The sequence below is a fragment of the Schistocerca americana genome, chromosome X (assembly GCF_021461395.2).
Source record: "Schistocerca americana isolate TAMUIC-IGC-003095 chromosome X, iqSchAmer2.1, whole genome shotgun sequence".
Taxonomy (NCBI): domain Eukaryota; kingdom Metazoa; phylum Arthropoda; class Insecta; order Orthoptera; family Acrididae; genus Schistocerca; species Schistocerca americana.
In genome coordinates, this window is record NC_060130.1 from 802522688 (window position 1) to 802539218 (window position 16531).

The 16531-nt window shown below is 36.9% G+C and overlaps 1 protein-coding gene across 3 annotated transcripts in view; it reads left to right on the top strand.

The window, feature by feature from the left end:
- Nucleotides 1-16531, top strand: part of LOC124555042 — a 126579-nt gene that overhangs the window by 46743 nt on the left and 63305 nt on the right. For all 3 annotated transcript variants that reach the window (XM_047128811.1, XM_047128812.1, XM_047128813.1), the window contains exons 4-5: nt 7384-8057; nt 8385-8501. In XM_047128811.1, the coding sequence (XP_046984767.1) occupies nt 7384-8057; nt 8385-8501 (791 nt within the window). The remainder of the gene's footprint in view (nt 1-7383; nt 8058-8384; nt 8502-16531) is intronic.

The following is a 16531-nucleotide window of genomic DNA, read 5'->3' on the forward strand; positions in this document are numbered from 1 at the left end:
CTCCGAGGCCTGAAATGTCCCCTTTAAGTAGTTAGTGTTCCTGTATGAGGGCTGTGTCCACATTCTGTCTTCCCAGAAGACGATTCAAGATGGCATTCACCCCTATGCTGTTCTGTAGGTTCGTCTGCAACACTTACAGCCTCCAACTTGCCATCATGCTTCCTTCTAATGTCTTTGATTATCCTGGTTGCAACCTGTAAGAACACAGGGTAAACTTTCAGGTCCTGTCGTCGTGTTGCTGGCAAGGATTTTTCACCGGCTTCCACCACAACGGTTTGGCTGTCCAATACAACCTTTCAGTTGATTACCCTCCAATCCTCTGTTCAGATCTTCTGGTTCTGCATCCTTATTTTTTGGGAGGTTGACGGTTCAATCCCGCGTCCGGTTATCCTGATTTAGGTTTTCCATGATTTCCCTAAATCGCTCCAGGCAAATGCCGGGATGGTTCCTTTGAAAGGGCACGGCCGACTTCCTTCCCCTTCCTTCCCTAATATGATGAGACCAATGACCTCGCTGTTTGGTCTCTTCCCCCAAACAACCCAACCCAACCCCCTTATTTTTTAGAGGAGTATCCTTAAGAAGTTTTGGTACCCAAATTGATACCTTTGCGGTCTTGGCAAGCTCAGCTGCTGTCTTGACCACCAGCTTTTCTCTGTCCCACGGAGGTATTTTGAGTACCATTCCCTTAAGGCACTCCACAGCTCCCATCACCTCACAGGCAAAAATAAGAGCACCTTTGTCCAGAAAGACCTTCCAAATCTTTTGAAAGAGGGCTATTTGAACAAACTCCATCTACTGCAATGTGATGTTGACCAGTGGATGTCCTTGTTGGATAACTGCCATCATTAAAACCAAGACTGCAGTACTGTAGGTCTGCTTCCCTATTTCCTGCCTTGGTTTTTTATGGATCCATTTATCTTGAGAAGTGGGAGTATTACACTCCGCCATTATCCTCCTGTTTCCTGTCTTAGAGGTAGAAGGGAAGGGATCTGATTACCCCCTATGCTCTGAGAGTTTTTTTTCTTTTTTTTTTTTTTTTTTTTTTTTTTTTTTTTTTTTTTTTTTTTTTTTTTTGGGGGGGGGGGGGGGGGTCTTTGTTCGAGACCATGTAGTCCCCTCCATTTATCTTTCTGGGTTGGGTATCTGGGGAATTGGGGAAGGACTATGGGCATGGATAGAGGAGAGATAGGGCGTTGTGGGACACTCTTCGTATGGCTCATCTACTGAGGCCTGCGTGGCATGGGAGACCATGCCAGTAGCTTTGCTGCCACCAGCATAGCCTTCATCTTCTTGCAAACATGCAGGCCTCTCCACTCGCACAGACTGTGCTTCTATAAGGTGGTGTCTTGCAGAGAGACATTTGGGGAATAATTAATGCCTATATACTTCTCTGTGCATCTCTCCTTTTAATCATGGTGTACATTGTATCCACGTTTTTTGTGACAGCAAATTTAAAAGTAGTTTTTTGATGATATGATGTGTGACACCATTCATGTGAAATATTGGCTGGAGTTCATTGAGCTTTGCTGTAGTACTCTTGCACCAACCAAATGAACCTTTCATGTTCGAAAATGATCCTTTTTATATATATATATATATATATATATATATATATATATATATATATATATATATATATATATTCAGTTATTTCAACTTGATAAGTAGCACACAGAGTTGTGAGCAACACCCAAGTATGAGCTGCTGTGTGTCTTTTATAAGCTACTTCTCTCTTGGGAAGGGTGCCCCCATAACCCACCTATGTAACACCATACCCATGGTTGCTTTCAGCACTGTAATATTAATATACTAATCCTTCCTCACATATGAGTTCTATTGGTGGTGTTTTTGAGTGATCTCAGTGTTTGTTGGTTATGATTTGTTGTTGATGTTGTACTTAAAAGATACTGGCAGTTTTTTTTATGTATTTATAGTGTAGTACTGCCACTAAGTCTGGAAACATTTCTAAATTTCAGAACAGTTTTTGCAAGAGATCACTTCCACAAATGACAGCACCACCAACCACGACCAACTCTTAAATAGCACACAGACAATATTTGCTTATTTGAATAATTCATTGCAATTATTTCTACTTTGAAGCATAGTTATGGGATCTGTTTAAAAAGTGCCAAAGTTTTTCAGAAGAATTTCGTATATACATTATAACTATTATGAAATGGACAGGAGGTGAATAGCTTCTGCTGTTTCTTATGTTGATTAATAGAAGCAGTATTTCTGAATATGTTGGACTTTGAGGATTCCATTTGTATGTGCAATTTTTTGATGAGCTAATTTTGTCAGATGTTACATGCAGTGGTCTTGATATGCCTTCTGCCTGGAATCAAACCACACTTTGTTTTTTACAGTGCTCCACTATCATCTATGCCAGAGTTCAACTCGCAATACCTGTTACAACCTTTGATGCATATTTATTTCCCAGTGCCAAGCTGGTATTCCATGAAGTGAATGTCCTCATGGCATTTTTAACCTAGCAAATGAGATTCAGTGGAATATTAACAGATAGAGTAAGATTGTAAGCAGTGCTAGGTTTTATGATACTCTAATTTAATGGATTCCTTTATTAATGTCCTATAGATTTGGAGTTTACAGCACAATACTGATCTTGGTGCATCTCATGCCATGATTAAATTCCAGGCAGTGCTCTCTGACAACTGATTCTCTCTCCCCCCCCCCCCCCCCCCCCCGCCCCCCCCACTTTCTTTTTGGTTGCCTCCATTGGGTGTGTTGCTGATATTTTGTTTTTCCCTGCTGAACTAAGCTATTTTAAAAGGTAGAGAATTTGAGTATTAGGGAAGCAGAATGTAACTGAATTTAATCCTGTCTACATTAAAGAAAACAGTTAATAACACATGAAGAAGGTGGCACACTGTATTGAGCCCAGTTCTGTTTTTACTGTAGGCAAATGACCTAAACTTAAAAATACATCAATTTTCAGATGACATCAGTGTCTTATTAAGACAGAATACCATAGAAATACTTGAAAAGTTCATTAACAGGGTGTATGTATACAAGCTGGGACAACCAGGAAATCTGGGATAAATGTGGGAATTATTTTCATCGAGGAAACACGCAGGAATTCATCATTATTTTAGTTTCCAATTAAATTTTTGTAATTTTGACTGATAAGAACTGATACTCAAATGAAGAATTTCACTTTAGCCACTACTGCAGAGTAATATTGCAGCAATAAAATATAAATGAGAGAACACCACCAAAATAAAACTTAAGTTGCAGAGAAAATGTGGCATTTACAACAACAAAACATAGTGCACGCACAAGTGTCTGTAGACCCAAAGATGTGTTAAAGTGTTGAGGACGAAAACTGTGCAATACTTGGTAACAACAAACTGCTTTCAACGAGCATGACGTCACAACTGTGTACGTTTCTAAGAAGTCACGGAAAAATATTATAATTGTAATTTGAGAATTTTCTTTTATGCAAAACGAATTATGTAATGTGTGAGAGTGAGTGATGAATGTCTTAAATCACGGAGTGTTTGACTCTCATTTGTAGCTTTATACTTTGAGGATCAACCATTAGAAAAATTACAGGCCCAGAAGACCAACCTTTTAAGCCATTACTTAAAATTTTACTGGCACATTTGTTTTGACGTAGCTTAAAGGGTAACACATGCTAAAAATACCATGCAATAACAAAGGGAAAAAAGTATAATCATCCTCAAAAAAAAAAAAAAAAAAAAAAAAAGGGTGACGTGAGTTTTGAGCAATTTTACACATAATTTGGTTTTCTGTGGACAAGTTGAAGTGCTTAACAGAACATGTAATTCAGCCAGGTAACATACAAAATATTTGGTGCATAGCAATGAAATTTATAATAATGCTTGTCAATAATTTTCAGCTGCTGCAATTTAAGCTGTGCTCGTAGGATCCTGCCTAACCACACCTTCGAAGGAAAAAAAAAAAGCAGCAAAATATTTTTGATTTGTGTTACATTTAAAGGCTTAGCTTTTCTTGTAGCTATACTGTATGTATATTAATTTAAACCATTAGCTTTTCCTATTTGTGTGTTCGCACTACTTAACAGCGATGTTGCTTGGCTGACTACATTACATGTCCTTTGCTCTGAATATCTGCTATCATTGCCTGGTGAGATCACATGACATGAGCTATGATAGCTGACAAAAGCACTTCGCAGTCTCGATTTTAGTGTGTCGGAAGCTACCATGCTGTATTTGGAGAAACTCGTACTTTTGCTTTCATAATAAGAAAATATACAGTGTACATGTTCCCGCACATGAAAGATCTTTCCAAAATATGTTTTTTCATAAAGTGCTGGGAACTTCTGCAGCGGTGTATAAAACCTTTACCATTCAAAGGACTGAAAGTTTTACAGCTCCAAGGGAAAGTATATTGTCACTTAACATGGAAAAAATATACTTTCGCCTGGAAAAGAGTGTACTTTTAACTTGGAGATCTGTAAAAAAACTCGGGAATATTTTTCTTGTATGTGTATACACCCTGATTAAGGCTTTAACAGAGGATGTGGTAGAGTACTTTGATGCAAACAACTTAAAATTTTAAGTCTTGAAAAAACTGTTTCAATAATATATTTACCACATAGATTAGGACAGCGAATAATCCTCATTAAAGTAAATGCGCAAACAATTGCCAAAACAGTGCATGCAAAAAATTTAGATGTTTTTATGTAACAGAACCTGAAATGGATACACTGACAGACTATATTAATAGAAAATTGAACACAACATGTTTCATAAACTCAATACTAAGAAATTGTCTGTTGTGTAACCATATCAGGGCCAGATATGTTGCATATATTAACTCAACATTGAAATGTTGAATAATATTTTGGGGAACTCAGGAGCAACTTAGAAATTGTTCAGGCAACAGAAATATATCATTATATTAATGAAGGAGCGGACAAAACTTAACATTCAGGTTACTATGCTGAATGGCACAAAAATGCAACACTGCAATTTATTAAAATTTTTATTTTAAATTCCAGTCATTTTTATGATTACTAGTCTACATTTTATGATAAAATATTGTGACACAGTATCACCTAGGTGTTTACAATGAGAAAAGATGGTTATAAACAAATTAAGCCAAAGATGTGGAAGCAGCGCTGTTTTGGTTTCCTGTACTTCGCACTTCACTTTGCAGACCTCTATTCACATCTTCCAAGAGCATGTATTCCCTCCTCTTACACCAATCACAACATCCAACCTCTTAGGCAGGCTTCTTATTATTGCTGCAAAGTCCTCATGAGGAATCATCTCCAATTCTTTCAGAATGGCCTGTGGGATTTTTGAATAATGCTGACAGGCTCCTATGCCTGGCTGGTCCCAAACATGCTCATTCAAATTGGGGGCTTCGAGCAGGCCAAGCCTGTTATGAATCTCCATTTCATCCAAGAACTCTTGCATAATTCTCACACATGGGCATGTATTGTCATGTATTAGTGTAAAACCATCAGCAATAATTGGAGTAAAAGACACAACATGCTCCAAAAGGGTTTCCTTCACATACCAGTGTGCTGTAAGGCTCCCATGCTCTGCAAAGACCAAATCTGTCTTTGCAGTCACATAGATTCATGCCCACACCGTCAAAGAACCATCCTGAAAAGGCATCTCTCTACCATTCTGCCTTAATAACCTCACTGTCCATGGGACATTTATCTCTAATCTTCTTTCCTTCTATCAGTTGACTGCAGGTCAAATCATTACTCATCGATGAACACCACTTGCTTCCATTGTTGTACTCTTCAGCCACGATATCCCCTTGTGAAACGTAGTTGAGCTGTGCAATGTTCTGTGGTAAGTTCTGGACCTGTAGCTGGCTTTCTGGGTTGAAGGTTGGCTTCTTTCAGTCCTCTTCAGATGCAGTAACAGCGGCAGACAGGCTGTAGCTTAGCAACTAAATTTGATTCCCTCATCAGAGCATACAAGGCCCCCCCCCCCCAATCTCTCTCTCTCTCTCTCTCTCTCTCTCTCTCTCTCTCTCTCTCTCTCTCTCTCTCTCTCTCTCTCTCTCTCTCTCTCTCTGTGTGTGTGTGTGTGTGTGTGTGTGTGTGTGTGTGTGTGTGTGTGTGTGTGTGCGTGCGTGCGCGCGCGCGCGCGCGTGCGCGTGCGCTTCGGGGGGGGAGATGCACAGTAACCCCGATGTGTTGCTTTGCATTGCATTGTGTGCTGTGTTTGTAACACCAAGTGAGGTGGCACAGTGGTTATCACACAGGACTTGCTTTTGGGAGGATGATGGCTCAAACCTGCGTCCGGCCGTCGTGATTTAAGTTTTTTTGTGATTTCTCTAATTGCTTCAGGCAAATGTATGATGGTTCCTTTGAAAGGGCACAGCCATCTTCCTTCCACAACCATCCCTAATCCAATGGGACGGATGACCTTGATGTTTGGTCCTCTCCCCCAAACCAACCAACCTTCTGTCTCTCTGCTGCTCAGTGTTGCTAGTTGCGAGTGCATGTCTTTTTTCATTCCACTGTCTTCCTGTAAAATTTACACGTGCACAACGGACTGTAGGTAACATGTAGTATTTCCTTGTGAAGGGGTGTTTGTAGTTCATGAATTGTACCATAAATGGTCAGGTGAAATTGTGACTGATGCAAGAAGTATTTTTTAACTGAAATACATTAAGTGGAGACGAAAGTAAACCTCGTCATGGATTTATATAACGAGAAAGATACAGATATTTTTGTGATTTTTTTTGAATTGAACATAATCTTTGGATTCACTTGTACATAAACAATTGGAAAGTAAGTCATGCTTAACAACTGAGTTTGCTTTAAATTGGGGTTTTCTTCATTTTGTACTGTTAGACTTGCTTAGAGGAGCTGCTGTGTACCAGTGATGTGTCTTTTGACACATGGGCTACTATTTCTTATATATTTTATGCAGGTAGTAGTATACCATTAGAAGCTTCACTAGTTCTACTTTCTTTACTATATGGAATATGAAATAAGTGATTTTTCATTGATATTTATTAAACTGCTTGCATACTTTTAAATTTTTTGTAAGAATAGTCTGTGATAATGCTACTGTCTTGCTGCAGTTTTGAGCACAAGAAGATAGAACTTTTATTTACTCACAGATCTGATTTAAATAATTTTGTTGGCATTTTAAATTTATTTAAGTAATTTGAGGCTGGTGCAGTGCAGAACATAGACGTAGATAGCATATGTATGCAATGTAGAATCATAGCCATGGCCAACTCTGCAGTTACAGTAACATACATAATTCTTGATACATTGCTTTAATGAATGAACTGTTACTTTCATTGAAATTTGTGTGATATTATTTTAGGAATATGTGAGTTGAATATTAGCATTTTGCACACGCAACATTTTTTCTTTTGTTTGTTTCTTTGTTTCAGCTTGTCGACTGCCACCACGTGATCGCTTTTATCAATTTTGTTATATAAATGCCGGAAAAATTTGTGGTGCCAGCCTTCCTTTCAGTTTTCAAAAAGAAGTTAATGTTAATGCAGAAGATCAGCATACAGCATTGTACTTGAGGAATAATTCTTCAGTTGGTGCATCAGCACAAATAAGTATTGTATCCACTGGAGGGGATTGTCAAGTCACAGTATCAGCTGACTATTCGCAAAACTTGACTCTGTCTTCTAATGAAGGCAGAAATAATGTCATCCATCTTGCCCCAAAAAATTCAACTGAATATCCTCAGAATCTTTCTCTGAATTCTAATGAAGGCAGAAATAATGCCACCCATCTTAGAACTCAGAGAACAGCGGAATATCCACAAAATCTTACTGTGGCTTCTAATGAAGGCAGAACCAATATCGCCCATCTTGGACATACAAGTGATGAACATTTACAAACAAATACAGCAGAAACTGAAGTAACAAGTAGCGTACAGACTGCTCCACTCTCACTGAATAAGAAGCAGAAAAATACGAGTGGTGTATCTTTGAAAAGTATGTATAAAGATTATAATACTCCAGCAGTTGCTTCCACATCTCAAGGGGCGGACAGTGCAGAAATAGCAGTACCATCTTTTGGCTACATTTCTAGTGGCAGTAATGACTCGGTACTAATTGTCATTTCATTTATTTTCCCTAGAAACTTATGGAGATGTTAATTTTTATTTTTGCTTTGATACTTTTGTTTGTTACAATTTGTGTTGTATATAGGAAATGAATAGTACTGTACCACCAAATCCTGTGTTTAACTTGTTCATGAGGTGGGAAATGAGAGAACTTCTATATAATAACCATTCATGAAATTTTTAACAAAATGTAGGAATGATTGAGGCAGGATGTCTAGACTCAGGATTGTTGATCTTGAATATAGTGCAGAGTGTAATTCATCATTTAATTTGAATAATTTTGTATAATTTTTTTGTTTTTGTTTTCAGGGCAATGCTCAAAATATCGCACAATCAGCAAACATAAATAATAATGGTAGGGGACGATTTATCTCACTGGAAAATGAGAAACGGATGTTAGTGTCAACAATGAATACAGTCAGTGAGGTAAAACTAACAACATAAAGTGATACTCCTTAGTTCTTTCATTCATTAGGGATGTAATATATCTGTGTGTTTTTGTTATGTTTGCTTTCCCTTGGTCTGTTTCCTTTGTACTTTAGACCTTTATCTTGTATATTGAAAATAAACTGATTATTTTATTCTGAGTTGGAAGTGAACAATGCTGTCCCTTTGTGGTATGTGTATACATGTGTTAACTGTATTTATGTGGTGAGAACATCATGGTAAGAAATGATTTAAAGACAATTGGGGATGATAAGTAAAAGATTGTGAAAAGAACAGAGTATTGTTTAGCTCCTTGATAAAGATGAGTCGTGTACGGGCACATAAAAAAAGAGCAGCTATTTTTGTGTACTTCAGAACTAAATTTAATTGTGGAGTCTTTCAAGAGATAGCACATGTACATCATAATCAATGTTCATAACTTTAATATTGAATTGGGTGGGTGAAGCTGTAATTTAGAATGGGAAAAGTGGGATTTCTGGAGTTAAGGAGAAGAGAGGATAGAGATATGGGGGTCTAGACAAGTGAAGCAAAAGATGATACAGTGTGATGACAAAATTAAATCAGAGTAAAGAAATGTGTCTGTAGCAGGGGAAGAGCAGAATTGGGGAATGAAAAATAAATGGAAAAGTGAAAGATTAAAAATAGAAAATAACAGACAACAAAAATGCCTAGAAAACAGTAAAGTTTTTCTGAATACACTTTAATAGCCAAAAGACTGAGGACAATTTGGTCTGAAGAATCAAGTGAAGATCGTGAAGTGAGACTGCCGCAGCTCAAGAACATCAGGCTTGAATTTGCTCTTTGGAAACTCTTCTGAAAGTAAGGCATGACATAACCGGTGGAGAGTGTCATGCATTATCTTGCCCCTCAGAAACCTTCACTCACAGAGACTTGAAGTTACTTCCCTCCTACGTAACATCACAGAAATGGAATTTTTTATGGGAAGCAATGTGGGTTTTTATAGCCTGAATCCAACTTAGTTGTAACAATTTACCATTTCCCTTTAAACATGTACAGCTCCCAGATAAGAAAAATGTAGAACAACTATTGCATTGTTCACCCTTTATTACAGATATTTTGATTACTAACTGGGAAGCCCGGTGTTGCCTGGGTATTTATTTATAGCTGTGGCTGACTTCATATGAATGAAATTTATTTTTGACTTACAAAGCATCTTTGTATACAATGTTTGAATTAGTAGTGAACGAACATGGGAGTGAGCCACATAGAGCTGGCCTTGTGAAAAGCAACTGACACTAAGGTCCACGCCCACAGCACCCAGTGTCTGATCTTGTGCTTTGTTTATTGTCATGGCATAGCATAAGCTCAGTCGAGATTGTTAGAAATAAGTGGGATTCATAGTATAAAAACTTGCTTGCGCGACCCGCTCCCCATCGAAAATTCTACTGCTGTGATGTCACATTGGAGGGAAGGTAATTTTAAGCCTCTATGAGTGATGGGTTCTAAGCACGGAGACAATGGCTGATACTTTCAATCAGAGTTACAATGTGCCTTGCCTTTGGAAGGTGTTCCAAGCTGTGATCAGGTTAGCTGTGAAAACCCCATAAAAATTTGTATAGTAGCAACAACAACAGCAATAATAATAATAATAATAATAATAATAATAATAATAATAATAATAATAATGTCATCCAGGATTATCCAGGAGTCATACCACACAATATCGACCAGTACATCAACGCAATACAGCTACATCCAAAATAAAAAACTCCAGAAATCTGTAATGATTGATACATGTTCCTAAATGCAATGTAACATATACCGTACAGTTAAAAGGAAGCCACGCTTGATCAAGGTCCACGTCACTTTCCATTTTTAACCAGACATAACGTCTGAGAAAAGAAAGAAATAATAATAATAATAATAATAATAATTAATGAAGAACAAAAAGGCTGTTGCAAAGGAGCACGAGGATGTAAAGAGCAACTGATAATAGATGCAGAGGTGACATATCAAGCTAAAACTAAACAAAGGTCGCTGCACTATGCATACATTGATTACCAAAAGCTTTTGATAGTGTACCCCACTCATGGTTACTACAAATATTGGAAATATACAAAGTAGATCCTAAATTGATACAGTTCCTAAACATAGTAATGAAAAATTGGAAAACCACACTTAATATCCAAACAAATTCAAATAATATCACATCACAGCCAATACAGATTAAGTGTGGAATATACCAAGGAGACTCATGAAGTCCTTTCTGGTTCTGCCTTGCTCTGAACCCACTATCCAACATGCTAAATAATACAAATTATGGATACAGTATTACTGGAACATACCCACACAAAATCACACATTTGCTATACATGGATGATCTAAAACTACTGGCAGCAACAAATCAACTACTCACCCAATTACTAAAGATAACAGAAGTATTCAGCAATGATATAAATATGGCTTTTGGAACAGACAAATGTAAGAAAAATAGCATAGTCAAGGGAAAACACACTAAACAAGATGATTACATATTGGATAACCACAGCAACTGCATAGAAGCGATGGAAAAAACAGATGCCTATAAATATCTAGGATACAGACAAAAAATAGGAATAGATACTATAAATATTAAAGAATAACTAAAAGAAAAATATAGACAAAGACTAACAAAAATACGGAAAACAGAATTGACAGCAAGAAACAAGACAAAAGCTATAAATACTTACGCTATCCCAATATTGACCTACTCATTTGGAGTAGTGAAATGGAGTAACACAGACCTCAAGCACTCAATACACTTACATGATCACAATGCCACAAATATAGAATACATCACATACATTCAGCAACAGAGAGGTTCACATTAAGCAGAAAGGAAGGAGGAAGGGGATTCATCGATACAAAAAACCTACATTATGGACAGGTAGACAATTTAAGAAAATTCTTTCTAGAACGAGCAGAAACTAGCAAAATACACAAAGCAATCACTCATATAAATACATCGGCTACACCACTGCAATTTCATAACCAGTTCTACCACCCATTAGATCACATAACATCAACAGATATGAAGAAAGTAAATTGGAAAAAGAAAACACTACATGGCAAGCACCCATATCACCTAACACAGCCACACATCGATCAAGATGCATCCAACACATGGCTAAGAAAAGGCAATATATACAGTGAGATGGAAGGATTCATGATTGCAATACATGATCAAACAATAAACACCAGACATTACAGCAAGCATATTATTAAAGATCCCAATACCACAACAGATAAATGCAGACTTTGCAAACAACAAATAGAAACAGTAGATCACATAACAAGCGGATGTACAATACTAGCAAATACAGAATACCCCAGAAGACATGACAATGTAGCAAAAATAATACATCAACAGCTTGCCTTACAACATAAACTTATAAAACAACACATTCCCACATACAAGTATGCACCACAAAGTGTACTGGAGAATGATGAATTCAAATTATACTGGAACAGAACCATTATAACAGATAAAACAACACCACATAACAAACCTGACATCATACTCGCCAATAAAAAGAAGAAATTATCACAACTAATCGAAATATCCATACCCAATACAACAAATATACAAAAGAAAACAGGAGAAAAAATTGAAAAATACATCCAACTGGCTGAGGAAGTCAAAGACATGTGGCATCAGGATAAAGTTGACATTATACTAATTATACTATCAACTACAGGAGTCATACCACACAATATCCACCAGTACCTCAATGCAATACAGCTACATCCAAACTTATATGTACAACTACAGAAATCTGTAATTATTGATACATGTTCAATTACCCGAAAGTTCCTAAATGCAATATAACACATACCATACAGTTAAAAGGAAGTGACGCTTGATCAAGGTCCGCGTCACTTTCCATTTTTAACCAGACTTAACGTCTGAGAAAGTAAAGAAATAATAATTATAATTATTATTATTATCTTTCCTTTCTCAGACCTTAGGTCTGGTTAAAAATGGAAAGTGACGCGGACCTTGATCAAGCGTCACTTCCTTTTAACTGTACGGTATATGTTACATTGCATTTAGGAACTTTCGGGTAATTGAACATGTATCAATAATTACAGATTTCTGTAGTTGTACATATAAGTTTGGATGTAGCTGTATTGCGTTGATGTACTGGTGGATATTGTGTGGTATGACTCCTGTAGTTGATAGTATAATTGGTATAATGTCAACTTTATCCTGATGCCACATGTCCTTGACTTCCTTAGCCAGTTGGATGTATTTTTCAATTTTTTCTCCTGTTTTCTTCTGTATATATGTTGTATTGGGTATGGATATTTCGATTAGTTGTGCTAATTTCTTCTTTTTATTGGTGAGCATGATGTCAGGTTTGTTGTGTGGTGGTGTTTTATCTGTTATAATGGTTCTGTTCCAGTATAATTTGAATTCATCATTCTCCAGTACATTTTGTGGTGCATACTTGTATGTGGGAACATGTTGTTTTATTAGTTTATGTTGTATGGCAAGTTGTTGATGTATTATTTTTGCTACATTGTCATGTCTTCTGGGGTATTCTGTATTTGCTAGTATTGTACATCCGCTTGTTATGTGATCTACTGTTTCTATTTGTTGTTTGCAAAGTCTGCTTTTATCTGTTGTGGTGTTGGGATCTTTAATAATATGCTTGCTGTAATGTCTGGTGTTTATTGTCTGATCCTGTATTGCAATCATGAATCCTTCCGTCTCACTGTATATATTGCCTTTTGTTAGCCGTGTGTTGGATGCGTCTTGATCGATGCGTGGCTGTGTTAGATGATATGGGTGCTTGCCATGTAGTGTTTTCTTTTTCCAATTTACTTTCTTCGTGTCTGTTGATGATACGTGATCTAAAGGGTTGTAGGACTGGTTGTGAAATTGCAGTGGTGTAGCCGATGTATTTATAGGAGTGATTGCTTTGTGTATTTTGCTAGTTTCTGCTCGTTCTAGAAAGAATTTTCTTAAATTGTCTACCTGTCCATAATGTAGGTTTTTTTATGTCGATAAATCCCGTTCTTCCTTCCTTTCTGCTTAATGTGAATCTTTCTGTTGCTGAATGTATGTGATGTATTCTATATTTGTGGCATTGTGATCATGTAAGTGTATTGAGTGCTTGAGGTCTGTGTTACTCCATTTCACTACTCCAAATGAGTAGGTCAATATTGGAATAGCGTAAGTATTTATAGCTTTTGTCTTGCTTCTTGCTGTCAATTCTGTTTTCCGTATTTTTGTTAGTCTTTGTCTATATTTTTCTTTTAGTTATTCTTTAAGATTTGTAGTATCTATTCCTATTTTTTGTCTGTATCCTAGATATTTATAGGCATCTGTTTTTTCCATCGCTTCTATGCAGTTGCTGTGGTTATCCAATATGTAATCTTCCTGTTTGGTGTGTTTTCCCTTGACTATGCTATTTTTCTTACATTTGTCTGTTCCAAAAGCCATATTTATATCATTGCTGAATACTTCTGTTATCTTTAGTAATTGGTTGAGTTGATGATTTGTTGCTGCCAGTAGTTTTAGATCATCCATGTATAGCAAATGTGTGATTTTGTGTGGGTATGTTCCAGTAATACTGTATCCATAATTTGTATTATTTAGCATGTTGGATAGTGGGTTCAGAGCAAGGCAGAACCAGAAAGGACTTCATGAGTCTCCTTGGTATATTCCACACTTAATCTGTATTGGCTGTGATGTGATATTATTTGAATTTGTTTGGATATTAAGTGTGGTTTTCCAATTTTTCATTACTATGTTTAGGAACTGTATCAATTTAGGATCTACTTTGTATATTTCCAATATTTGTAGTAACCATGAGTGGGGTACACTATCAAAAGCTTTTGGTAATCAATGTATGCATAGTGCAGCGACCTTTGTTTAGTTTTAGCTTGATATGTCACCTCTGCATCTATTATCAGTTGCTCTTTACATCCTCGTGCTCCTTTGCAACAGCCTTTTTGTTCTTCATTTATAATTTTGTTCTGTGTTGTATGTGTCATTAATTTCTGTGTAATGACTGAAGTTAATATTTTGTATATTGTTGGTAGGCATGTTATGGGGCGATATTTAGCTGGGTTTGCTCTGTCTGCTTGATCTTTAGGTTTCAGATAGGTTATTCCATGTGTAAGTGTATCAGGGATTGTGTATGGGTCTGCAGTGTAACTGTTAAATAATTTAGTTAGATGTGAATGTGTTGAGGTGAACTTCTTTAGCCAGAAATTTGCTATTTTATCTTTTCCAGGGGCTTTCCAATTGTGGGTAGAATTAATTGCTCGGGTGACTTCATGTTGCAAAATTACCACTTCAGGCATTTGTGGTGTCATCTTGTATGTGTCTGTTTCTGCTTGTATCCACCGTGCATGTCTGTTATGTTGTACCGGGTTTGACCGTATGTTCCTCCAGAAGTGTTCCATGTCTGTTATGTTTGGTGGATTATCTATTGTAATGTGTGTGTTATCTATTGTCTGGTAAAATCTCTTTTGGTTTGTGTTGAATGTTTAGTTTTGTTTCCTTCTACTTTCACCTTTTTGTATCTTCTAAGTCGTTTGGCCAATGCTTGTAATTTTTGCTTCTTTTCATCTAATTGCTCTATTGCTTCTTGTTGTGAGATTTTACCTAACCTTTTTCGTTTTTTGTCTGATATTTCATTTCTTATAATTTGTGTTAGCTGTCCGATGTTTTTTCTAAGTTTTTCTATTCTGATCTGTAGCCTGTGTTGCCATGCTGGTTTTGTGGGTTTCTTCTGTGTGTTGGTTGGTTCTACCCTCTTCCTAGTGTGTATATTCAGTGTAGTGAGTGCTCCTACATAAACCAGTAGTTGTAACTCTTCCATAGTTGTATTTTCATTTATTTTGTTGTGTATGATTGTGTTGATAGTTGTTATTGTTGTTTCGACTTGTTGGTTATTTGGTGGTCTATGCAAGAATGGTCTAGTGTCTGTATTTGTGTCTTTATATTCTATATATGTCAGCTGAAATTTTTCTTCTGTATCTGACATGTGTGTCACTTCGTGTTCTATTTGTGCTTGTTCTGGTGGCTGTCTTAAGATTTTGTTTAATTGATGCGTGTTGTTCTTTGTTTGTTTGCTCTGGGATGTTTGAGTCCATTACTGTATTTTCTTCTTCTTCTTCTGACTGTACATTGGGGTATCCTGTTATTTTTGATTATTACACAGATCTGATCAGCTAGTCGTTGTTCTGTTAAAAATTTTAATTCTGGGTATCTGGTAATAAATGTTGTGTATACTTGTGATCTGTATGGAGTTGTGTTGGTTCCTAAGTTTGTTGCTTGGTAATAACAGAACATGAGGTGTCAGTTAATTTCATCACACCATCTCATCCTCTGTCTTTGTTTTCCTTCTAGGGTGTTTGCAGGAAGCATGTCATGCAAAACACCTCTATTTGGATTTAAATCATTTTACGTGTGGCTAGCAGTGTCATTACCATTGTGGATGGGCATAGGGTTCAAGCGTCGTCCCCGACCACGACAGCGCTTGTCCGAGGCTTCATTAGTTCTGTCCTGAACCAACTAATCACACTAAAAGGGGGGTTAGCCGTATTAGTGGTTTGTTCTTTTCGTCGCCTTTTACCACTGGCAGAACATACCGGAGGCCTATTCTTTTCCCGGGCCTCCACGGGGTTTATTATTATTATTATTATTATTATTATTATTATTATTATTATTATTTTGTGTGGTTCAACTACAGGGTGTCTTTCAGCTAGACACCACTCTGACAATTTTTGTGTGTCTAACCTACCCCTGTTGTCCAACTGGGGAAAGGGGACATACAGTTGAACATGGAACCCAAACCAAGTGTTGTTTCTAGTCATTCCTCACATCATTGAGCAGTGAAGGCTAGGTTAAAACGAAGACAGAAAAAGTTATGGTTCTGCTGAGATTTATTCTTGCAACCTCTTGATTTCCAGGTGTGCACTTTACTGCTAGATCAACAGGCCCAACATTCGATTAATAGTTTCGGAGATTAGCATGTTCAAACAGACAAAAA